We start from the raw sequence: 22,725 nt of genomic DNA, 5'->3' as shown, positions 1-22,725 counted from the left end.
ATTTCCATGCTTTAATATTCTGTGACCTAGTCCATTATTAGTTCACGTTTACAAAGACAGCACCAAAAAGCCTCTGGGGCATTTTCTAGCCTCTGTATAGCGGATGGTACCCACAGTGGGAGAGAGTCAGCTTACAGAAGAGAGGAGATCTAGGAAGACCTAGGAAGACTGGGGACTTAGCAGGTGTGGCTTCCCGTGAAGAGGGAGGAGTCAGTTACAGGAGACTAGCTGAGAGGACAGAGGGGCTGGGGATGAGAGAGGAGGCTGGGGAAAGAAGCTTAGGAACCACCACAAAGTCCTCAGCATCACCACCTTCATCACCTGGGCTGCTATTGTTAACATCATCAGGACTGCTTTACTGCTTAAGTGCCCTGGGAAGTAAGTAAATCCAGAGCGCTCAGATGGAACTTTTCAAGGAAGAGATTTCTGCCAGCGATGACTCTTCGGTGAACTCCCTCAACAGAGAACCTAGGACTCCTTTCCTTCCTCTGATCCCTTTCCCTCCTGAGGACCCCTCCATCCTGGGGCACCCCTTTAATGGGGGTTCTGTGTAAACATACAAGCTCAGTGTGAATGGTGTTGGGGCAATGGCCCCCACAGAATATCACCCCACAAGGAGTTTAGTGTAAGGCTGACAGCACTTGGGAAGCATGCGAACGCAACAGAGAAGTTGCTGGAGAGCCTTCTCGGAATGAAGAAGCCAGAGCTGGGCTCAAAAAGAAAGCCGCTTGCTGTTTCCCGGCTTTCTCCTTCCTTGGGGGTGGGGGGAGCAGGTTGTGCTAGGAGGAGGTGCTGCGCGCATCTCTAAGCTGCTGAGGTCAGGGGAGAAGCTGGACTCAGAATTGGTCCTGAAAACCCACACACATATGTCCCTGCCCTCTGGAGTCTCCAGGAGGCTAGTGATTCAGATAGGTTTCCCTCTGGGCCTTGGTTGTATCTTAGAGGTAAGACCATTCCATTTCCTCTGACTCACCCTCCTGCTGCCACATTTCAGTGCTGTCTGTCCTAGGATTTCAGCATCTGTTCTTGTGTGACAAGAAGAAACAGCTCCCGTGGGTAACAGCCTCTCTCTCTCCTTCCTGCTATAATGTCAAGAGGGGGAGGTGTGTGTGCAATGTGAGGTGTGGTTGTATGTGCTTGTGGCATCCCCCAGAGAAAAAATGAAACCTTCCATCCTTTTTCTGCAGGACGAATTTCCAGTTGACCATCTAAGGACAGCTCTCATATCTTCGACGTTTGGTTTCCTCTGGGATAACCAGGCTGTGAGGTGGGCTGGAGAGAGAGCTGGGCAAGAAAGGGACCTCACCCTTAGCTCTACCCATGCATGAGTGGCTTTATACACAGGATCGGATTTTCAAACTGGGTGAATATGTATATTATCTCCATTTTATCTCGGAGGGCCCAGCTAGTAAGTTTTTGAATGCAGCTGAGTCTAAAACACCCACCTTTCCCACATCACAGTAACACCTCGCTGACTGTGACATGCTACACTGAGAGCTACACAAAGAGAATTACCCAACACTGTTTGAGACAACATAGTGAGACATACAAGGACCACTGAACTCAGCTTCATAAAATGTTAGACCAAGATGTGAATGATCAGTGAAACATTTTCACTGGATAGGTCCAGGACAAGAACATGTCAGGATTGAGAAAACACATCCTAAAGTCAGGTGGTGATTCGAGTCTGTGCCCATGATTAGCACTGCTGTTCTTTTTCACTCAACATGGATTCTTGCTCCAAGCTAGTGATTCTCTCCTCTGGCTGCACATAAGAATCACCTAAGGAGCTCTTACAGAATCCTGATGCCCAGGGCTGCTCTGGGAGACTCTGATTTAATTGGTTGGGGGTGGGACCTGGGCACTGATAATTTTTACAAGCTCTCCAGGTGATTCTAATGTGCAGCCAGGGTTGAGAAGCAATATTCTAAGACAGCAGTGGGAGGGGTACACAGGGAAGACTGGCTTGTAGAACCTCTTTTGATGGTTTAATGGTAACAAGCTTGCTAATGATGTTTACCATGTAAGAAAGGGGGCCAGATGTCTGGATTAGCTGGAGAACTAATTGATTTCCTTGCAAAACAGGGTAACATTTAGTATTGACAGGGTGTGATCCTAGAATCTCTCAGAAGGACTGTAACAAAATCTCAGCATTCCCCTGAAGTTGGGGCGTGAAAAATATTTATATAGATTAACATCATTTAAAAACATTTTTAAAGAAAGGAAACCACAAGAGAGCAGAAAGATTTGAGTTTCCCCTTAGGGGAAAAGCAATTCCTGCTATTCCAGAAGAACCTCGAGAGGCAGCCAGTCTGCCCTCCCACGTGCCCTTCTCCCAGGGTTTCTTGGCAGAAGCCATCATGGGAGGATGACTGGAGGATGCCTGTGCAGTAGAACTTTCCCCAGGGAGGAAGGTGGGTCAACACAGATATCACTGGGGCAAGGAGGGATATCCAGGGATAGCTGGCTTTTTGTATGACCCCGAATTCCTGTGCATTAGAACTAGCTTCCTGGCTTCCCACTGCCTTCTCTCCTGAGCAGTCTGGATGGAGTCTCTTCAGCAAGGCCTGGTTCAACTGGTGGCTTTCAGCCTCTCTCTTCTCAGGGAGTGAGTGCATGCGCTCACTTTTTCCAGTGGGCTTCTTGGTCTGATTTAATGGATATACCAGGACTGATGACACATCAGCACGGGATCTTTCTTTTGCTTCTTGGGTAATTGTCCTGTTAACAGCTGTTCCAGGCAGAGAAAGGGCGGGGGGGGGGGGGCGATGTGGGGGAGAGGGAGGCTTCCTGGGTGAAGAAGGATACACCCTGGATTTTACAAGGTTAATGAGTGGGTTCTGGGAAGGAGGTTTGCACCTGCTCAGACTTGATCTGAAACTCTATAGCCAGAGTGAAAGACAAGACAGTCTTTCAATCTCCACTTCCTACATAGAGTACTATTAAATATCCTGGGCGCCCACACCCTGCCAGGCCTCACCACTGGCTGCTGACAGTGTCTCTACATCTCGATTCTCCTTAGCCCTTGCAATGGGCCAGCAATTCTTTGTCTTTCGTTTTTTTCTTTCCACCTTTTCAGTAACCGCTAAGCAGAAAACTTTTTCTGACTACCCCTAGTCATTCTTTAATCAGCAAAACAGTTCCCAATTCAGCTCTCTCCCACTTTACGCTCAAATAATTATTATACACATTTAAACATAGTACTTGAAGCTGGGAGGCAAAAAGAGAATGAACAGGATAGTGTGGGCAAAACAAAAGACCTCTCCACACTTCTCTCACCCCTTCTCTAAGGATGAACGAGGAGCCCCTCCTATCCTCAGTGCCGGCAACTCTCTCCAGACCCAAGACCCCAGAAAGGAGAGAAAGGAAAGGAGACAATGGGTAAGAGGGCAAAACCTGTGAGTGATTAAAAAGTGACCAAGTGAATTAAGGCTTCCACAGTGATGTGAGAATATCACATGTGATGTCCCTGGTGTAGCTTTCCCAATCACAGCTGCCATTTCAGTAAACATTTATCTAGATTTCATGTTACTCTTACATGTACTAATGACCTTATTTTTCATCCCAGACACCTGGTACCCTACTGTGCAGCTGAAAAGAAACTTGGAAAATACAGACTGTCCAACACATTCAATTCTGTTGGTGCTAAAGTTCCCTGACTCCCCATAGATAAAAGATTGCTCAGTTGTCTTCTCAGAACTGTGTCAAGGTTTAAATTTGTTCTCTATTTGCTATGTGAAACAGATGGCCACTCTTCATATGCAGTCCCTTCTATCTTCTCAAAATAGTCTTGTATTTAAGCCCAGTAACTTTAGTCTAGCCTTGGTATCTTCTAATACTTTGGTTTTAAAATATTTTCTTCTCAACCCCCTTGATATATTTTTAGAGTTACTGATTTCACCTTAATTTCTCCTTCATTTTTATCCAATATTGGTCTTATTCAGGGGCTGAATGGCCATCCACTTCCTTGATAATATGCCATATCCTCCAAAACCACACCTCCTCCAAGGATTAATTTGTTTTTAACAAGAACTTTTTAATCACAGGACTGCTTGAGTTCCCCTTCAATTATTCAGCAAGGTTTTTTTTTTTTCTTCAGATTTTATTTATTTATTTATAGCTACCTTGTGGGCTTGTGGGATCTGTTTCCAATCAGGCCACTGCAGTGAAAGCCCATGTCACTAACCACTAGACCCCTGAGGAACTCCTAGCAAGTATTTATTGTCTACTATTGCAGGTCCAGTTCTAGGCTTTGAAGATTCAACCGTTAATACACAAAATTCTAGTCCTCAATGGAGTTCATATTCTAGCATTTTCTGGAAGACAAATAGTAAAACGAGAAAATAAAACGTGCTCTCTGAATCCATCTTTGAAATGGGTAACTAGCTCAGTAGTTTTAAGAGAATTCAACGGTTATACTTCTGTATAGTGAAAATGATCTATAATCTGTGAACGATCCCAGATTTAGCTGCCTAACTCCAAACATGTGATGGACTCGACCTCATCAAGTGAGTTATCAGTTGGCCTTGTCCTTCGTTGTACAAGGACCAATGACTTGCCCACTAGATTAGCAGGATCTTCTAGGGAGTCAAGAATTTGAGTCGACGCCTCTTTGTCCTACAGCTAGGAACAACGTACTACGAACTCCAACTCAGTGCTTGTCTAAAAGGGGTCTTCGCACTATGGGTCGTTTACTAAATTAGCGAGGTTATCAAGCTGCCACAGCAGGATAAGTGAATTAGAAACTCTGGTGTGATGCCACAAAATGTGCAAGCTTAACAACTCCCCAAAGTGATGCTGGAGTAAACCAACGTTCGAAAATCAAAGATGTTGATTAGAAGAGACTGGAGAACACTAGAAACTGAGGAGTTTCTGAAAAGCAAAACTAACCTACGTGGGAAGTTAGGCGGGGGTGGAGCAGACAGAGGAGAAGGTGTATCGTGACGAAAACCACCAACTATGCCACATCGCTCATATCCCCAACGTCCCACCACTGTCATGGCAACCCGTCCACACGACTTGCACACGACACGGGGCGCAACGATCCCTGACTGGCAAAGGGCCCAGTGCCAGGCCCGCATGGAGCGGAAGCTGGGAGAGCGGTTTCCGCTACCAGCACCCAAAATGGCGGCACGAGCGTCCACAGCACGCGAAACACATGCTCTGTGCCCTACCTCGGCCTCTCAGGTCTCACTGGACTTTTGCAAGTCACCATGGGAACCCTCAATGGGGAGATTCCGCGCTCCGGCGGTGATACCACCTCCCATTCCCAGCCGTAAGCCCTTATACCCGTCAAAGAACGCACTGGAAGCGCTCAGCCTGTTTACTTCACTCCATGCCCAGGCTGTAATACCGCCTGCGGCCGAAGCACGGCCGAGGGGTCCCAAACGCCGGGCGCTGTGGCCTTCGCCCCACTTATTGGTGGGCCCACGCCGCGGGGCGGGCCTACATGCCTATTGGGCCATGGACCATGTCAGTCTTGAGAAACCGGTAAAGGGAGAAGGAGGCATACTCAGTCATTGGGCTCTCTTTACTATCAGTCAAAGCGACATCCGGCGACGGCCACCATCTCGGCTCTTTGATTGGAGAAACGTATTCTCGGGGAGGACGCGGAGGGCGGGCTTCCGAGTGAGGTGGAAGGAGGGGGCGGGGAGGGAAGCGGAGGCTGGCGAGCTCTAGGCCGGCCGGCGGTGGCGGCTGCAAGGCCTGGACTCGGGCTGAGGGCTTGCTGTGGTGGCAGCGGCGGACGCCGAGCTCAGCAGCGGGTATCAAGCACATTTCTTTCCCTAACGGGAGGGGCGCAGCCCCGCGGGACCGAGGCTTACGGAGCGAAGGGCGGCGGGGTGGAGCTGAGGGGCAGGAGGCGGGAGCGGGCGGCCGAGCGGGGTTTGCCTCGGGGCCGGGCCCTGGGCCTGGCAGGGAGGGGCCGAAAGGCCGTGGAGAATTCCAGCTCCGGGGTGGGTTGGACTGGGGAGGGCTGAGGGCCTGAGAAGGCGTGGTGTTAAGCCCGTGCTTGGGAGCGGGGTGGGGCCATAGGGGCGGAGGGCGGGGTGGGGTTTGGCCGTCCCGGTGGGTCAAGGCCAGGAAAGTAGCACTTGTTCTCTGCTGCCCAGAAGGCTAGAAGCCGAGGCGCCAGGAGCGGCATGGCGACTTGGTCCCAGCCGGACTCGGGTATCCGGGGCAGGGTGGGACCGGGCTCAGACCTGGCATTACTCGGTCTTTAAGGGACCTCGTCCGGTTTCTGGAACTTAATTGTTCCTGGGAGGTTTTTAGTAGTAAATTGCGTGAGAACTGGAGGGTAGTGTAAGCAGGAATTCTGGGTCGCAGTTATGTTTACTCTAACCAGATAAAGGGTGTGTGTGTCTGTCTGTCTGTCTGTGGGTATGTGTGTCTTTTTCCTTTTAGGATGAAGTTGGTAGGTGGGTCAGCCTTGGAGATCAGAGGGCTATGTCTTGGTTTATAAGGTTAACGGAAGCTCAAAAGTAGAGACTAGAACTGAAAGGCAGGTTTACTCCCTCCCCACTTGGCTGTCTGGGTTGAAGAGTTGGCCATATCCTTCTAATTTGGATCAGAAGGTCACATGAATGAAAATAAAACATGCGTATTCAGATTCTGGACAGAATAATCCTGTTACAGACCCCTTCCCATCCCACCAGTACCCCCACTTTTTTTTAAATGTGAAAGTAATAGGAAAGAGAAATCAGATTTTAAAGTTGGGGAAACAAAAGGTGTTATTCTTTTCTGTGGTGGTGTTCTTTCACACTCCCACGCATTAATAAATTCTCCTAAGAACTTGAAGGCACAAGAATTATAGGCAGTTTTATCCTGAGAGATGGGAAACAAACTTTATGTTAAGATAGGAAATGGACTTCTCATGCTAAAAATAGAAGCTGGGTAGTGTGTAATGGGGTGGGGGAGGGTTGGTAAATCAGATAACATGTAAAATATTTTGGATGCCCTGGGCATTATCTGCTTATCCAAAATGAGCTACCTTTTAGAGCATCACAAAATTAATATCCAGATATTGAGATCCCTTGTGAGCAGTACCTTCTTTTCATAGTTGTTCTGTCTGTACAGGATTTTGTGGATTTTCTGGGAGTATAATAACTGGATTTATTTTTTTAATAAAGACATAAAAGTGGCCTTTTAATATGTTTCCTACCTTTTGCCTTGATCCTGGTATGAAAATTATAGAACCTTATCCTGTTGCTTTTGTGATTCCTGTTTCAGGTTTCTCTGGAAACCCCCCTGGTAAGTGTGGAGGAGGCGGGACACTCTGACCCAAGACAAAAGGCTTGTAGCTCCAGCCAAAGAAAATAAACCTTAGGAAGGAGAAGGAGAAAAAAAAAAAATCATCAGCTGTTTCTGAGAACAGCCTGCAGTGGAATCTACAGAATCTACAGAGAGGACAACTAATGTGAGTGAGGAAGTGACTGTATGTGGACTGTGGAGACAGTAAGTCACGTGGGCCTTGAGGGCCTGGACTGGGTTAGCAACAGTTGTACTTTCAGAGGTGAGGTGTCAAGAAGGGAAAAGTGAATGTGGTCTGGAGTGTGGCCTTGGCTCCAAGGGGCGTGTTTTCCTCTGAGGCCATCAGGGAGCTCAGCCCCTGTTCTGCCAGGGTGGGGTACAGGGTTTGGCACTGAGGAGGGTGACTTGCTGGCTGGAGCAGCAGAGCAGTGGCCTTGATTTGTCTTTCAGAAGATTTAAAAACCAAAAAACATAAACATTCTGGTCCTTCAGCAATGCTTTCTCTGAAGAAATACTTAACGGAAGGACTCCTCCAGTTCACCATTCTGCTCAGTTTGATTGGGGTACGGGTGGACGTGGATACTTACCTGACCTCACAGCTCCCCCCGCTTCGGGAGATCATCCTGGGGCCCAGTTCTGCCTATACTCAGACCCAGTTCCACAACCTGAGGAATACCTTGGATGGCTATGGTATCCACCCCAAGAGCATAGACCTGGACAATTACTTCACTGCCCGGCGACTCCTCAATCAGGTGAGGGCCCTGGACAGGTTCCAGGTGCCAACTACTGAGGTTAACGCCTGGCTGGTCCACCGGGATCCAGAGGGATCTGTTTCTGGCAGCCAGCCCAGCTCAGGCCTCGCCCTCGAGAGTTCCAGTGGTCTCCAAGATGTGACAGGCCCAGACAACGGGGTGCGAGAAAGCGAAACGGAGCAGGGATTCAGTGAAGATTTGGAGGATTTGGGAGCTGTAGCCCCTCCAGTCAGTGGAGACTTAACCAAAGAGGTTAGTGGCAATGTGGAGGGGTGGTGGGAAGGGTCTGAGGTTGGGGGGGTGGGTTGGGCTGGTGCTGAAGGAGTATGGTTGTTGTACTAAGCCCTGTAAAGAACCAGAGCGGTTCCAAGGAGTCTCGGGCATTGTTCTTGGTTAGGAATGGGCTGGGTTGTCTGACTAGAATCGACGCACCTCTAAAGGTACCGTCAGGGCAGTGGGAGGTTCCTAGAACAGGCCTGCGTGTTTACTGCTTGGGTTTCAACAGGAGGCCTGGGGTGGGGGAGGGAGTCATGTTGTGATGGGCTTTGATGCGCTGTATATCTGTTGCTAAGACACAGATATTTTGTGGACTGTTGCCGTGTACCTCCCCCCACATCAAAACACACATACATGTCCTAAAGTTCTCCCCCTTTGTGGTCAGGCGTGTTGTTGTTGTAAGGTCCTGATAAGTCGGCTCTCCTGGGCCTGAGCCAGGGGGTAGATTTAGATAGTTATTCTTGGCCAGGAGAGGGCCAGGCTCCCATTCTTTGCTAAAGCCCTATTGCAGGGAGTAGGGACGGGAGGGCTGGAAGCTAGAAGAGAAACTGCATTCTGCTGCTGAAGTCAGCTTGCTTTGAACTGTCAGAGATCTGAATTCCTGACGAGTGGCTGACATTCTGTTCTGGAAAGAAGGTGATGCAGTTGCCTTTAAGAGTGTTAAATGGCTTCTGCTGCCCCTGCTCCACCAGTGTGATAAGGTGGCTTTGAACTCTGCTTTTGACCCTGTCTTGCCATGCAGTCTTAAGGAGCTTGGGAAAAGGTCTGCTTTGCTTGCCTGGCTGTTAGGGAAAGAGGGATTGTACTGGGCTGGGTTTTCCAGGGCTGAGTCTTGAAGCAAGGGTGCATGGGGGGAGTGTTTGGGAAGAAGAGGGTATGGAGATACGTTGAAACTTTTACAGAAGCTGTAGAACTTGGCTCTCTCTACCAATCAGACCAGGTTTTGCCTCCCACCCTCCCTTCAAGTCTGTTCCTGAGTTCAGTTTTCTGAATGTTAGTGATTGTCAAATCATGTAGTGACTGTCAAATCATGTGGCTTCCTCTGGGCCCGTGGTCCTCAACTGGGGATGATTTTGTGGTATCAGGGGACATGTGGCAGTGTCTAGAAACAGATTTGGTTGTCACAACTGGGAAAGGTGTAATTGGGATCTAGTTGGGAGAGGCATGGGATACTGCTGAATTTCCTAAAAAGCATAGGACAGCCCCTAAATAACAGATTGACCTGGCCCCAAACGTCCATGGTGGCAGGGTTGCTCTGTGCTTAGCTGGCTCATACTAGCTCTGCTTTGAGGGAGACGAGAGTTATCTGAGCCAGGGGGCCGTGAGCGCTGCTTGCCTTGCAGTGCCTCTCTGCTGAGATTCTTACAGTGCCACCTCTCTTCTGCTTCCTCTGTTCTTTTCCTTCAAATGGGCTCCAGTCTGGCACAGTGGTCTAAAGAAGTGTGCCTCCCAGCTTCCTCTTCCATCCCCCCACCCCATGGTAGCTCCTCAAGGGTTGAGTATAACTGGGCTTGGGAACTCTGCTCCTGGGAACCCTGCAGGCGTAGCTTCATTCCTCTTCCTACTGGAAGCTCTCCTGGGATTTCTTGGCCTTCATGAAGTTCATTCTTTGCCTGACCCCAGGCCTTCACTGTTCCCTTTGGAGGTTGAGGATGGGTCAGCATTAGGGGCCCAGGCTGGGTATGGGGGAAGGGAGGATTATTGTGTCTAGAACAACATTTCCTCAGCAACTCAGGGATAAAAATACCCAGGTCCAGAGCATGTGACAGGCACTGCTGGAGCTGGTATTATCCCCGGGGTGGCAGCACTCCCCTGCTGCCAGGCCTATTCGATGGACAGCTATAGCCCAGGCCCTTGTCAGGGATAGGATTCCCCTCGAGGTTGGCACTCTGCCCAGAGCGGGGGGTGGCCTGTGTACAGCTCTTAGCAGGCGAGGAGGAGCAGTCTGTGACCGTGGAGAACATACTGTCCCTGACCTGACCTTAGGTGCAAGGGGAGCAGCGGTGAGGATTGGAGCCAGAATTGTGACCCTGATTCTGCCAGGGTCTTATTTTCTGCTTTGGAGATGTGAGCTGGGGCTCAGGCAGAGAATGCTCTTGAAAACAGCTGGGGTTAAGGGTGGGGGGTGGGGGGGCAGGGGATGTTTTTGTGTCCAGGACTTTGCAGAGCACCCTTCATGCTGGCCTTCAGGCTCCTGTCTGCCTCTTGCCTAGGCCTGCCCAGCACCGTGACATCCCTGCCTGTGTGTGTGGATGGCTTCCCCCTTCCTCTCATCTGGCCTGCTCTGGGGTGACAAAACCCCTGGTTCCCAGTGGATCTGGACGCACTGGGTTCCTGCCCAGCCTAGCTTTGATCCTTGGGCTTGAGGACGACTGGCCACAGCCCTACAGAGGAATGGGAAAACTCCTTCCACTTCCAGGGAAGAACTTAGATTCCCAGGGAAGCTGCAGGAGGAGTGTCTGTCCAGTCCTGAGTGGGCTGGGTAAGCAGGATGCGACAGGAGGGAGAGTGGCACCCCTTCCCCCCAGGGCTCTCTCACTGCGCCACCCAGGCTGGCTGACTGGGCTGGGTGGGGCTGCCCGCCCCTGGGTGCGTCTCCTTGAGGAGACGGAGGCGGCCCAGGGATGGGCTGGTTCCTTGCGGCAGCTTCTCCAGCTGCCCTGGTGCAGAGATTGGCTCCCGGCTGCAGCTAGGTAACAGGCGGTGGGAGGGGATTGGCTCCTTCCGCATCTCCAGCGGAGACTTGGGGGAGGAGATTGGCTCTCGTCGCAGCCTAGGTAACGACAGTGGGAGGGGATTGGCTCTTTCCGCAGCCCAGCTGCTGACCTGGGGGAGGGGATTGGCTCTCTGCAGCCTCAGCAGTGACCTGCGGGGTGGGAGGGGGAGGGGATTGGCTCCTTGCTGCAGCCTAGGTAACAAGTTTGGGGGGCATGGGAAGGGGGAGAAAGGGAGGAGCGGGAGGATAGGCCCAGGAGGGAGCTTGCTTTCCTCTGCAGCTTGAGCACGGAGCATGGGGTGGGAGTCCCGTCTCACTGCAGCCTCTGCGGTGAGCTCAGGGTGGGGGCTGCCAGGCGCCTGAGTGGAACTGGGGTTGTGAGGTGGGAGGGGGCTGCTTCAGGATGGAGAAAGGGGGCTGGGCTGGGCCGCCCAGGCAGTGGCACGGGCGGGGCACCCTTCTTGGGCCCCTGGGAGCTAGCAAGGGGCCACCTTTCCAGCCTGGTTTGCTCCTTGAGAGCCAAGAGCTCCTTGGAGCCCCCTGTCCGGCTTCCCGGCACCAGCTGCCCTGGGGCTCATCTCGCAGACCATGACCCGCCTGGACCGCAGCTCTCACAGTGGTGGGGGCCATGCCAAAGGGAGCCGGCCCCTTAACTCTTTGGTGGCTGGTCACCGGGTGGCCCAGCCCCCCTCTGCTCCTGGGTCCAGGGCTTCTGTTCAGGTTGGTGTGTGTGGGGAGACTGGGGGTGGGGGAGACACCTGGGAGGTCTTAGAGTTAAGGTGGGAAAGAAATGTCTGGTCAGAGCTAGGGAGGTGGGTCTAAGCTCTAAACTAAGGATAATGTTTTATGGAAAGTATCTGCCTTTTAACATCTGAGTGGAAGGCAACAATTCAGGGTTTCTTTAGCCACATGCATGTATAGGAAATCCAAATGTCTCTTATTTATTGGGGTTGTGTGCTGGTATGCTGGGTGGCAATGGGGGTGGCAGTTGGAGCAGGAACTGATCGGGAGGTGCCAGGGTAGAGTGGGAGGGAGGCATTTTGGTGCCCAAGGCGGCAGTTGTGGCTGGGCGGTGATGGGGGCTATGTCCTTGAGTGGGTTGACTGATGGCAGTCAGTGAGTCCTGGGGTGTGGTAAGGGAGTGAGCACTGGTGTGAGGGGACACTGTGGGGCTGGCCTTGGCAGGGGTGGGGTGCCCAATGAGGATCATCTGACTGCCTGAGGCTCTCCGGGGATTGAGGCGGCTTGCTGGGATCAGCTGAGAGTGGGCATTCTAGCAGGGATGGATCTTGAGGTGAGCCTGGGCTAAGAGTTGTGGGTGTTCATCCGTACTCCTGCCTCAGCCGGGGAAAAGGGGAATGGCTGTAGGAATGGCTGGAGGTAGCCTGTGGTTGTCATTGGTTGCATCAGGTGGTTGCAAATGCAGGGATTTTCCTCTCCAGCCCACCCCACCCCTTTATGCAAATACAATGGCACCATAGGCTGATGCAAGCCTGGCCACTGCGAAGCGATTCTGCTTCACAGTTCACCCTTGGTTGCCATGGCCATCTTTCTACAAACCAAGTTTAAGGGATTCCCATTCCCAAAATGAGAGGTGTCTTCTGCTTCGCCTCATTCTTAAGTTGTGGTGAGATTGCCTTGCCTTTTGGCCTGGCTGTGTTTCTGGTCCAGATCCTAAGTGCACAGGCTAGTTTGGTGATAGTCATGCTAGAGGTTTTTGCTAGCTCTCTTTTTGTTTTGGAGGGTGGTGTCTGGAAATAGATGAATGAATCCTTGCTGGTACGGAGGGGACAGCAGAAGAAGCTGGCAGGTGTAGATTGGGAGCGATCCCACCCAGGAGTAGTTGGGGTGATGCTTGGAGGGACTTCTGAGGGGCAAGACAGGGAGGGGCCCCAGGACCCCAGAGCTAAAGTCATGGTGCTCTATCTTTCAGGACATAGATCTGATTGACATCCTTTGGCGACAGGATATTGACCTGGGGGCTGGGCGTGAGATTTTTGACTACAGTCATCGCCAGAAGGAGCAGGATGTGGATAAGGAACTGCAAGATGGAGCAGAGCAAGAGGACACATGGCCAGGCGAGGGTGCAGAAGCTCTGGCTCGAAACCTGCTAGTGGATGGAGAGACCGGGGAGAGCTTCCCTGCACAGGTACTCCCACCTCTGCCTACTTCTAGAAACTTCTCTCTAGAGAAGGCAGTGTGTGTCTGTGGGATGGGCCTGAATGTGTACCTTGGGTTGGGATCTCTAAGTCAGAGCGGTGGCTGAGGAAGTGGGAGTGGAAGAGCCGAAGCAGCAGTGGAGGGACCACACCTCACAAAGAAGAGCGCAGGGAGGCAGAGCACCTAGCGGCTGTCTGCTGGCATCAGAGCCCTCCCGCTCGCTCTCTCCTCCCCTGGAGTTTGGGACTTGTGGCCAGCCGACAGCCTGGGGACGTAGGGAGAGTGTAGCCCTGTGACCACACAAGGCCTCCTTCCAGCTTTCCCTTGGAAAGGCTGGGGAAGGGGCTTTGGCCCACAGGCAGCCAAGGCCTGGGTCAGTCAGACTTAACAGTTGCTGTTGCCACAGGTGCCTGGTGGGGAGGACCAGACAGCCCTGTCCTTGGAAGAGTGCCTTAGGCTGCTGGAGGCCACCTGCCCCTTTGGGGAGAATGCTGAGGTGAGCAGGACTCTAGGGAGAGCCCAGTGAGCCAGCAGGGTAGCCTGCACATGGTGTGTCTCTGCGGCTGCCTGAGGGGCCAGCTTTTGGTGTTGGCCCTATCCTGGCTGCTGGGGGTGAATGCAGAGGAAGGAAGATACAGAGCCTCAGGCGGTAGTCTCTGGGAGGAAGCAGAAGGTGGTCTTTCCTCCTCCCTTGTTAAACCTTCTGTGTTTTGCCCTAGTTTCCGGCAGACATTTCCAGCATAACAGAAGCAGTGCCTAGTGAGAGTGAGCCCCCAGGTCTTCAGAACAACCTTTTGTCTCCTCTGCTGACTGGGACAGAGTCGCCATTTGATTTGGAACAGCAGTGGCAAGATCTTATGTCCATCATGGAAATGCAGGTAGGATTATCAGAACCAGGCACAAACCTGTCGGACTTTGTGTGGAGTATCTTCGTTTTCAGTTGCTTTTCCTCTTCTGGGTAAAGAAAGAGTAACACCTTTCTGATTGATAAGAAAAGTGGGGATACTGAGGTATAACTGTCCAGGTGTCTCATTGGGGCAGTAGTGGGTGGAGTCAGGATTGGGGTTTGGGAAAAGCAGCCCCGGGACTGAGGCTTCTAAAGCAGGCCTGCCTCCTAGGTGCACCTTCTTCCTTTCCTTCAGGCAGGTAATCACTTGGCTAGGTGTTTCCTAGATTGAGCATTAAAGCAGGCTGACATTCCTGCAAGTCCTTTGCAGCCATTGTCAGGTCACTTGGCCCTCACATCATCTTGCTGGCCCTTTTATTATTTAAAGGTGAGGACACTGAACTCAAAGAGAGGCTGAGTGAAATGTTTCTGGTCTTCCAGCAAGTGGTGCAGCTAGGCTGTCTCACTGCAGGCCCAGGTGTTCTCTTCACTGTGCTGATTTTGCAGTGTTAGGAGCTTTTTTCCTCTCCCGTCATGATGGGGGAGTCTGACCAGAGGTGACCGGCAGCCCATCAGTCTTGCCTTGGGAGTTCACAGGGAGGAACCCATCTCTGCCAGGCATGGTAGATCAAGTGGGGCTGGGAGCTGGGGCTGGGAGCTGAGGCTGCTCCAAGCCCCACTTGATGGGCTCTGGTTTCCCATCTCTTTCATTTATACCCAGGCAGCCATGCCTGTGTTGGGTGCCTGCTAGTGTGAGCCCCCAGCCACACCAGGGGAGGGAATCTGCACACAGTGAATGGTGACGCTCGTCTCTCCTCCCAGGCCATGGAAGTGAACACATCAACAAGTGAAATCCTGTATAATGCCCCTCCAGGAGACCCACTGAGCACCAACTACAGCCTTGCCCCCAACACTCCCATCAATCAGAATGTCAGCCTGCATCAGGCATCCCTGGGGGGCTGCAGCCAGGACTTCTCACTCTTCAGCCCGGAGGTGGAGAGCCTGCCTGTGGCCAGCAGTTCCACGCTGCTCCCACTGGTCCCCAGCAATTCCACCAGCCTCAACTCCACCTTTGGTTCCACCAACCTGGCGGGGCTCTTCTTTCCGCCACAGCTCAATGGCACGGCCAACGACACAGCCGGCCCTGAGCTGCCTGATCCGCTGGGGGGTCTGTTAGATGAAGCCATGCTGGATGAAATCAGCTTGATGGACCTGGCCATAGAAGAAGGCTTTAACCCAGTGCAGGCCTCCCAGCTCGAAGAAGAATTCGATTCTGACTCAGGCCTCTCCTTGGACTCCAGCCATAGCCCTTCCTCCCTGAGCAGCTCTGAAGGTAGTTCCTCTTCCTCCTCCTCTTCGTCCTCCTCTTCCTCCTCGTCTGCTTCTTCCTCAGCCTCTTCCTCCTTTTCTGAGGAAGGTGCCGTGGGCTATAGCTCTGACTCTGAGACCTTGGATCTGGAAGAGGCTGAGGGCGCTGTGGGCTACCAGCCTGAGTATTCCAAGTTCTGCCGCATGAGCTACCAGGACCCGTCTCAGCTCTCCTGCCTGCCCTACTTGGAGCACGTTGGGCACAACCACACGTACAACATGGCGCCCAGTGCCCTCGACTCTGCTGACCTGCCGCCCCCCAGCACTCTCAAGAAGGGCAGCAAGGAGAAGCAGGCCGACTTCCTGGACAAGCAGATGAGCCGGGATGAGCATCGAGCCCGGGCCATGAAGATCCCGTTTACCAACGACAAGATCATCAACCTGCCTGTGGAGGAGTTCAACGAGCTGCTGTCCAAGTACCAGCTGAGCGAGGCCCAGCTGAGCCTCATCCGTGACATACGGCGCCGCGGCAAGAACAAGATGGCGGCGCAGAACTGCCGCAAGCGCAAGCTGGACACCATCTTGAACCTGGAGCGGGACGTGGAGGACCTGCAGCGGGATAAAGCTCGGCTGCTGCGGGAGAAGGTGGAGTTCCTCCGGTCCCTGCGGCAGATGAAGCAGAAGGTCCAGAGCCTGTACCAGGAGGTGTTTGGGCGGCTGCGGGATGAGAACGGGCGGCCCTACTCGCCCAGTCAGTACGCGCTCCAGTACGCCGGGGACGGCAGCGTCCTCCTCATCCCCCGCACCCTGGCCGACCAGCAGGCCCGGCGGCAGGAGAGGAAGCCGAAGGACCGGAGAAAGTGAGCCTGGGGAGGAAGGGGGTTGACGCTCACCGAGATGGGAACTGGAGAAGGGCTGGGCCTGGACCTGGACCTACAGCGGGGACTTTAATGCCTTCTTATCCAATAGATCTTCTCAGAGGGGATGACTGCGGGTCAGTGGACAGGAAGAGGCAGGCGCTGTCTGGTTCAGCTTCCCCCGCTGAGGGGGTGGAAGTGGCCAGACCGCCTGGGTGGACCGGGCCCTCACCCCTGCCCCTGTCCTTCAGGGGAAGGGTGGTGCTGGCATTGCTGGAGGCCGGCAGATGGGAAGGAAGGGACTTGTGAGAGGAGGGGGAGGTAGTAGAAAGTCAGTCTCATTTCCGGGAAGGAAGGAAGGAAGGGGAAGAAAAATCAAAGCGGGAAGAAAATCAAAGGGCAGGTTAAATTGGCTCTGGCCAGGATTCCAGGCATCAGGTTTTAGGGGAGACTAGATCATTTGGTGTGAGTAAACCCCACTTCACCCCAGGGGAGGGGTGGAACACGGAGTGGGTTCTGGGAGGGGCTTCTGAACTCTCCTGCCCCTGCACTTTGGCATCCCTGAAGGGGAGCTCTTGGATGATGTTTTCTGTGAGGTTTCGGTCATGGGGGGGAGCCACTGGGACCCGACACTGACTTGAAGAGTTAGGATGAAACAAACGGTAGACAGGCGAGGGTCAGGCCCTGTGTTGCAGCAGCCCCAGCCAAGCATGCCACTCAGCTGCCCTGCCATCCGCCTTCCTCTGTGCCCAGTCACCCCTGAGCCAAGGCTCCCACATCTCCACCAGAGCCTGCATGTGAATGCTGTTCTCTTCCTGCCCGCGTGCCCCTGCCCCTCAGCGGCTGCCTGGAGTTCTTCTGCAGCTGGGGTGCTGGGCCTGCAGCCTCCTGGGAGCTGCTCTGAGGCAGGGGGTGATGTGGAGAAGCCAGGCAGTATTCAGCACAACACTGGGGAGTGACGCTTCCCTCAGGCCTCCCCCACCAACTGGGCTTGTCACTGGAAAGACAAAAAATACGAAACCCAGCAACGACGACAAAAACTAGTCCTTTTAGAGTTTCTTGCGCTTTGATTTTTTTTTTAGGGTTTGAGCCCTGTTTCACTTATAGGGTCTAGAATGCTTGTGTTGAGTAAAAAGGAGATACCCCAATATTCAAAGCTGCTAAATGTTCTCTTTGCCATAAAGACTCCGTGTAATCGTGTGAACACTTGGGATTTTTCTCCTCTGTCCCGAGGTCTCTGTCTGCTTTCTTTTTGGGTTTCTTTGTAGGAGAGTGAGAAGTGCATGGAAGAGGGGCTGAGGGTACCCCTTCCCCAGGGCTGTTGGCCACAGGCAGCTTCTCCGTACCCCGGTTTAGCAAGGGCTTCTGGCGGACTGCCTGGGGGAGGCAGAGAGGGGAGCGCCAAGGTGACCAGGTGGTTCCTGGACCGTGTCTTTGCTGCCTGCTGCCGTCCCCACCTCCGCCTGGGTCTAGAGCATGGTCTGCCCCAGACTGACAGGAATGAGTTCAAGTGGGGGAAGCTCTGATTCTCTTCCCCACTTGGAGGGGGAGGCGTTCTAACTGAGCAGTAGGGATAGAAGGCATGAGCCTGGGAAATGCTTTTATAAATTATTTCCTTGTAGATTTATTTTTAATTTATCTCTGACCTGCCAGGGAGAGGAGAGAGAGAGAGAGAGAAAGATGCTGTGAGCACATGACAAAATAAAATAAAATGAATGATTCATTCTCAAGTGCAGTTTTTCCCTATTTTGAATTTAAACTGAGTGAGTGTAAAGGAAATAGGCCCCAAGAGGAGAGCACTGACCACTGTGGCTAAGGCAAAGCTCTTATGGGAAGGTGGGTGAAGAGTGGGGGAGGTTGACAACTCAGTCTTAAATACTGCATTAAATCTTCCAAAAATGAGTTTATTACCTTTTTGTAGGGCTTGCCAGCTGAATCCTTTTAGAGGAAGAATTCAGTGTCCTTTGGCCTTGTTCTCATAGGGCTGGGCGGGTTTCGTCACGCGGCCCAGCTCCTTACCTGTCCCCCTGCGGCAGCTCCAGTTCTAACACGGACCATGCTGTTACTTCTCGGGTGGTCCCACCTGCCAGCTGGAGCGCAGTCAGTGACGACAGTGAGGATGGAAACCTGAGGGATGGACGGACCGGCGCATGCCAGGCCCTTCATTGGAATAGCGGGGCCCCAGAACTAGAGAAACAGACAATTTGACCCCAGGGTTTAAGGCATTTGAAATCCTTTCCAGCTGAGGTGACCAGAATCTTCTCCCTCAAAAAACCAAAAGCGTGTGAAGTGGTGAATGCTGTAAGGTACCAGATGGTTGTTAGGACTGCCTCATGCCCATCTATGGTAGGTACTGTACAAATGCCCAAGTAATGAATGGGCCACTTGGCAGTCTCTGTGAGATTACCAGACAAGGTTTTGGGCTGGAGGCTGTGTTCTCTATTATGAAACCTGTGATCTGGAACTCCCCATGTACCACTGTGTGACCTGGTTCCCTGATGCTACAAGAGTTTATTCTGTGGGGTGGAATAGAATTCTGGGAATAAGGCTGAGCTCTTAATTTGTTTCAATTTACAATGGCTTCCCACCCCCTCCTCCCCCAACCCTAGTTGGAAGGGGTTGGTTGGTCCTATCAAGTAAGAGCTGTTTCCTAAGGCAAAAAGAGAAGGCAGCAGAGGATGAAATGGTTAGATAGCATCGCTGACTCAATGGACATGAATCATGAATTTGAGCAAACTGGGAGAGGATAGGGAAGCTTGGCATGCTATAGTCCATGGGGTTGCAAAGAGTTGGACACAATTTAGCGACTGAACAACAACAAAACTTGACTGTAAACCAAATAAAACAGATTTTAAAGGGAAAAAAGGCTAAAAATTAAGTTGGAAAAATTGCTGATAAAAATATATAGAAAACTGTGACAAGTAAAATTCAGAGTAATGTCTTTGTATTCCTTCTAGATACATGTATACATATTTTTGTTTAGTACACAATTAGGCTTTAACTTTAGTTTTGCAACTTTTTAAACTTTTTTTTTTTTTTTAGCTTTTAAGAGAAAAATGCCTTACCTCCCCTTTGCTAGTGTTGCTTCTGGTCTGAGAAAGTATGTTTTGGTCACCCCCTTCCCTCATGGCCCCTTATGGAGAGATGTACAGCTGTGTCTGGGAGCTTGCTGATTAGCTGGGGCTTTGAGCCAAGTTGGTCAGCACTACTGTGGGGCTGACCTCTTTTTGCTGTTGGCAGGTGGAGTGGGTGTTCCAGCTTCAAGGCTTTTTCTGGCAGGAAGAAGCAGGAAGAAGATATGAGAACTCAAGTAAGGCCTGTGAAAGCTGTTGCACCTGAGTCAGGAAGTGACACAAGGTCCTAGAGTTCACAGGGAGATGAGTAGGCCTCAGGACCAAACTTCCGGGTGTCTTTTTGGGTAGGGGTCAAAAGCTTGCTTTGTCTTGAGTTTAGTTCTAGGCGTCATTCAAACTGATTTTCCCACACATCTTTAATTATGTAAGGCAGTGGAAGTAGATCCTTTTTTTTTTTTTCAGGCTTTGTGGGGTCTTAGTTCCTCAATGGGTGATCCAACACTTACCCCCTGCATGGAGTCTTAATTGCTGGACCACCAGGAAAGTCCCAGATCCATTGTTTCAGTCTCTGCCCCACATAAGGTCTTACTACTGAAACCAAGGCTATTTCAGTATCAATAAAATAGCTCTTCAATAAAAATAGAAAAAAACAACCCACACAGAACCGAGGGGAAAAATAGAAATCTAGAGACATGCTCCAGTGTCAAGACCTGGCCTTCATAGCTGACTCCTTGCTTGTCCTCGGGAAAGCTGAACAATTAAAAACAGCCATTGAATGAGGAGGTACTTACCATGGAGTCCTCTTAGGCGGCCTTCATCCCTGCTTTTACCACCCACAGCTACAGCAGACCTGCTCTTCAGGTCTGTTTGGCAAGTAGCTGGAAAAACAAGTGCCTTGTAGAAAAGTGTCTCCACCACCCTATTTTAACTCATCCAGTAGGGACTGACCTAGAGCAACAGCTTCAGAAGCTCAGACTAAATACATTGTTCTAGGGCATTGATGCTATGCAGGTACTGAAAGGGGTACCAGGTTGGGGTCTGCCTTCCTGGAGGTCATTTTCACAACCCAGTGTAGACATGCTCTAGCAAAATCCGTGTTTGATTACTGATTATGACGAGTGGTTAAGCCTTTTTTTCCTATCCCTGATCTATCTGGGAAGTGAAAGGGACTCAGACCTTCAACTTGCCACTTTGTCAGTGTACCAAGCACCCTTCTTTCACTTCCATTTCTCACACAGAGGTGTCATTCTTTCCTCCAGTTCTGAACCTTTCAGTAGAGAATGAGCATGTGGGGACTGAGGATAATGTGAAACTTAATGCGTGGTTTGAGTTCCAGTCCTTATTAGATCTAGGACTTTGAAAGTTCATGTCTGCCTGAAGTAGTGGAGAACATAAATCTAGTGTACAAGTTGCCGCCAGTGGAGTGAGAATATGGGCCCTTGCTGAAGAGGTGTATTTTCACAATCAGTAGGATAGAAACCCTTGTCTTCCTTTCTGAGTGTGCAGACATACTGTCTTAAAGCTGGTTCTTTTCCAGTCCAACTGTATAATGGAGTAGGCTACATGGTATTTGTTACTAATTCCAGTTGCTGTTTCAACCAAGGAAATAAAATCTAGTTCATCTGGAGAGAGGGAGAAAAGACCCAAGTGTTGGGGCTCTGCCTTTTAAACAAATTTAATGAGGCTAATTCAGTTGTCTCAACAAGCCTTCCAATCTTCAGCTAGGGGCTGAAGCAGTAACTGAAACTATAGGCCCATGTCCCAGAGCCAGGTCCCAAAGTAGCCCAGCCTGATCTGTGGCTATGCAAAACAGTAAACAGGGCAGGACTGGTCAAAGTCAACTAGGATTTTAAAATCCTCATGGCATGAACAGTAGCTTTGGTACTATCACAAACTATGCAAACCAACAAGGTCAGAATGCAGACTCAGACCTGCTGGTGAATTAACACTAGCTATTTATTAAGAAAAACTAGTCAGAATATATTGTAAACTTGAATGTTTTAGCCTTGCCTCAGAGTTCTGCCACCTAACTGGCCTAAGCCAAAAAAAATAAAAAAAGAAAAGCCTTAGAAACATTCCTTGCTCTACTTTCTTCAAGCAGGGCCAACTATGCTTTTTATCCCAGAAGGATGTTTTTTTTTTCCAGATTTCATTTGCTTTCAATACCCATCAGTTTACTCAAAAGGAGGCCCTAGGCCAAGTCGATTAAAAGTCAAACAGATGAGAGAGAAAACAACTCTGAACTCTTTGGCTAGGGAATCACTAACTTTTAGAGAAAACCTTGCTGGACAGTCATACCAAGGTGATGTGCAGATCAGAGACTGATGGTTGTCTAAGGATCTTAAGCTCCTATATCAAACTTCTTACCACACACCAGAACATCAGGATGCTAAAAGAAAAGGTGAAGGAAGCCAAGACTTCCTTTTACTTAGTAAGCTGAACGCTGGCCTGGTAGTGTGGTATTTGTATTTCAATCAAATTCTAGTGGCGGGAAAACACTGAGCCCAGACTTAGTTCATTCCTATCAGTTCTGAGTTTTAAATGAGAACATCTTTATGAGAAGGCGGACTTGCATGCACATCAGATTAATGACTTGATCAGATACATTTGCTCTCCAACAGCCCAGCTCCATACATAGTTCAGGATTTGGAGCCATTGCAGAAATCTGGATTTCAGAGTTCCACCAAATTATTTTGATGTAGCAATTTCTTCTAGCATTCCCCCTTTCTCTAAGAGGAAAATATACCTTATAATACAGATTCCCAGTGTCACAGACCATAAACTGTAAATGTGTTGTGTACATATGGTCAATGCTAACTAGCCAAGGGTTAAAATCAGTTGAACTCCAGTCTGAATGAGTTCTGGAATATAAGATTACATCTGAAAATAAGTACTTAAAAACTCAAGCTATTAAAAATTATTTGTAATTGGTAGTCAAAACTTTCAAATGCCATTGGAAAGCAGAAAGTGTTTTTGTATTTATTAACTTGAAACTAAAGGCAGTAAAGGAGCAAGCTATTTTCTCTTGACTGGCTTTGCCAGTGTCAGACAATGATTCTGTCATCAAATTAGTTAGCTCTTGTTCTTCTGTAATGGTAACTAGGGCAACAACTTAATATTATCTCCTTGACTCTTGGGCTAGAGGTCTATGATGATATAGTTTTGTCAAAGGCGTCCGACATGTTTTTGCACATCTGAAGACATGCTCTACGAATACTTTCTGAAAGGAGACTTAAGATTTGTTGTGTCTATGTCTTATTTTTTCCCTAACACTTTTGCATGCATTTGTGGCTTCAACAATCACTTGAGAAGAATTTATCCTTCATTCTTGAGTCTAGAAATTTGTGGTAATTGGCTTTTAAAGATAACAAAATTGTGTTCCTTCACTTCAGTTTTCATTGCATGCATTATCAATTCCAGTGTCTTCCCTGGGAAAGAATATGGT

At 50.5% G+C, this 22,725-nt stretch overlaps 1 protein-coding gene across 5 annotated transcripts; it reads left to right on the top strand.

Moving 5' to 3' along the window:
- NFE2L1 (nuclear factor, erythroid 2 like 1) lies at window positions 5,622–17,931 on the top strand. 5 transcript variants are annotated; one of them, XM_018064945.1, is made up of 6 exons: window positions 5,622–5,765; window positions 7,231–8,255; window positions 12,929–13,144; window positions 13,562–13,651; window positions 13,875–14,033; window positions 14,864–17,929. In XM_018064945.1, the coding sequence occupies exons 2-6, from the start codon at window positions 7,746–7,748 to the stop codon at window positions 16,211–16,213; spliced, it is 2,325 nt and encodes a 774-aa protein (XP_017920434.1). In that variant the 5' UTR covers window positions 5,622–5,765; window positions 7,231–7,745; the 3' UTR covers window positions 16,214–17,929. The 5 variants fall into 5 exon arrangements, with proteins under 5 accessions (XP_017920434.1, XP_017920435.1, XP_017920433.1 ...); XM_018064946.1 differs by lacking the exon at window positions 5,622–5,765 and adding an exon at window positions 6,050–6,171 and having other exon boundaries at window positions 12,962–13,144; window positions 14,864–17,931; XM_018064944.1 differs by lacking the exon at window positions 5,622–5,765 and adding an exon at window positions 6,050–6,171.

Source organism: Capra hircus, chromosome 19 (genome assembly GCF_001704415.2).
Source record: "Capra hircus breed San Clemente chromosome 19, ASM170441v1, whole genome shotgun sequence".
Lineage (NCBI taxonomy): Eukaryota > Metazoa > Chordata > Mammalia > Artiodactyla > Bovidae > Capra > Capra hircus.
Note: the sequence above shows the minus strand (reverse complement) of the source record. Positions and strands in the feature narration are given on the sequence as shown.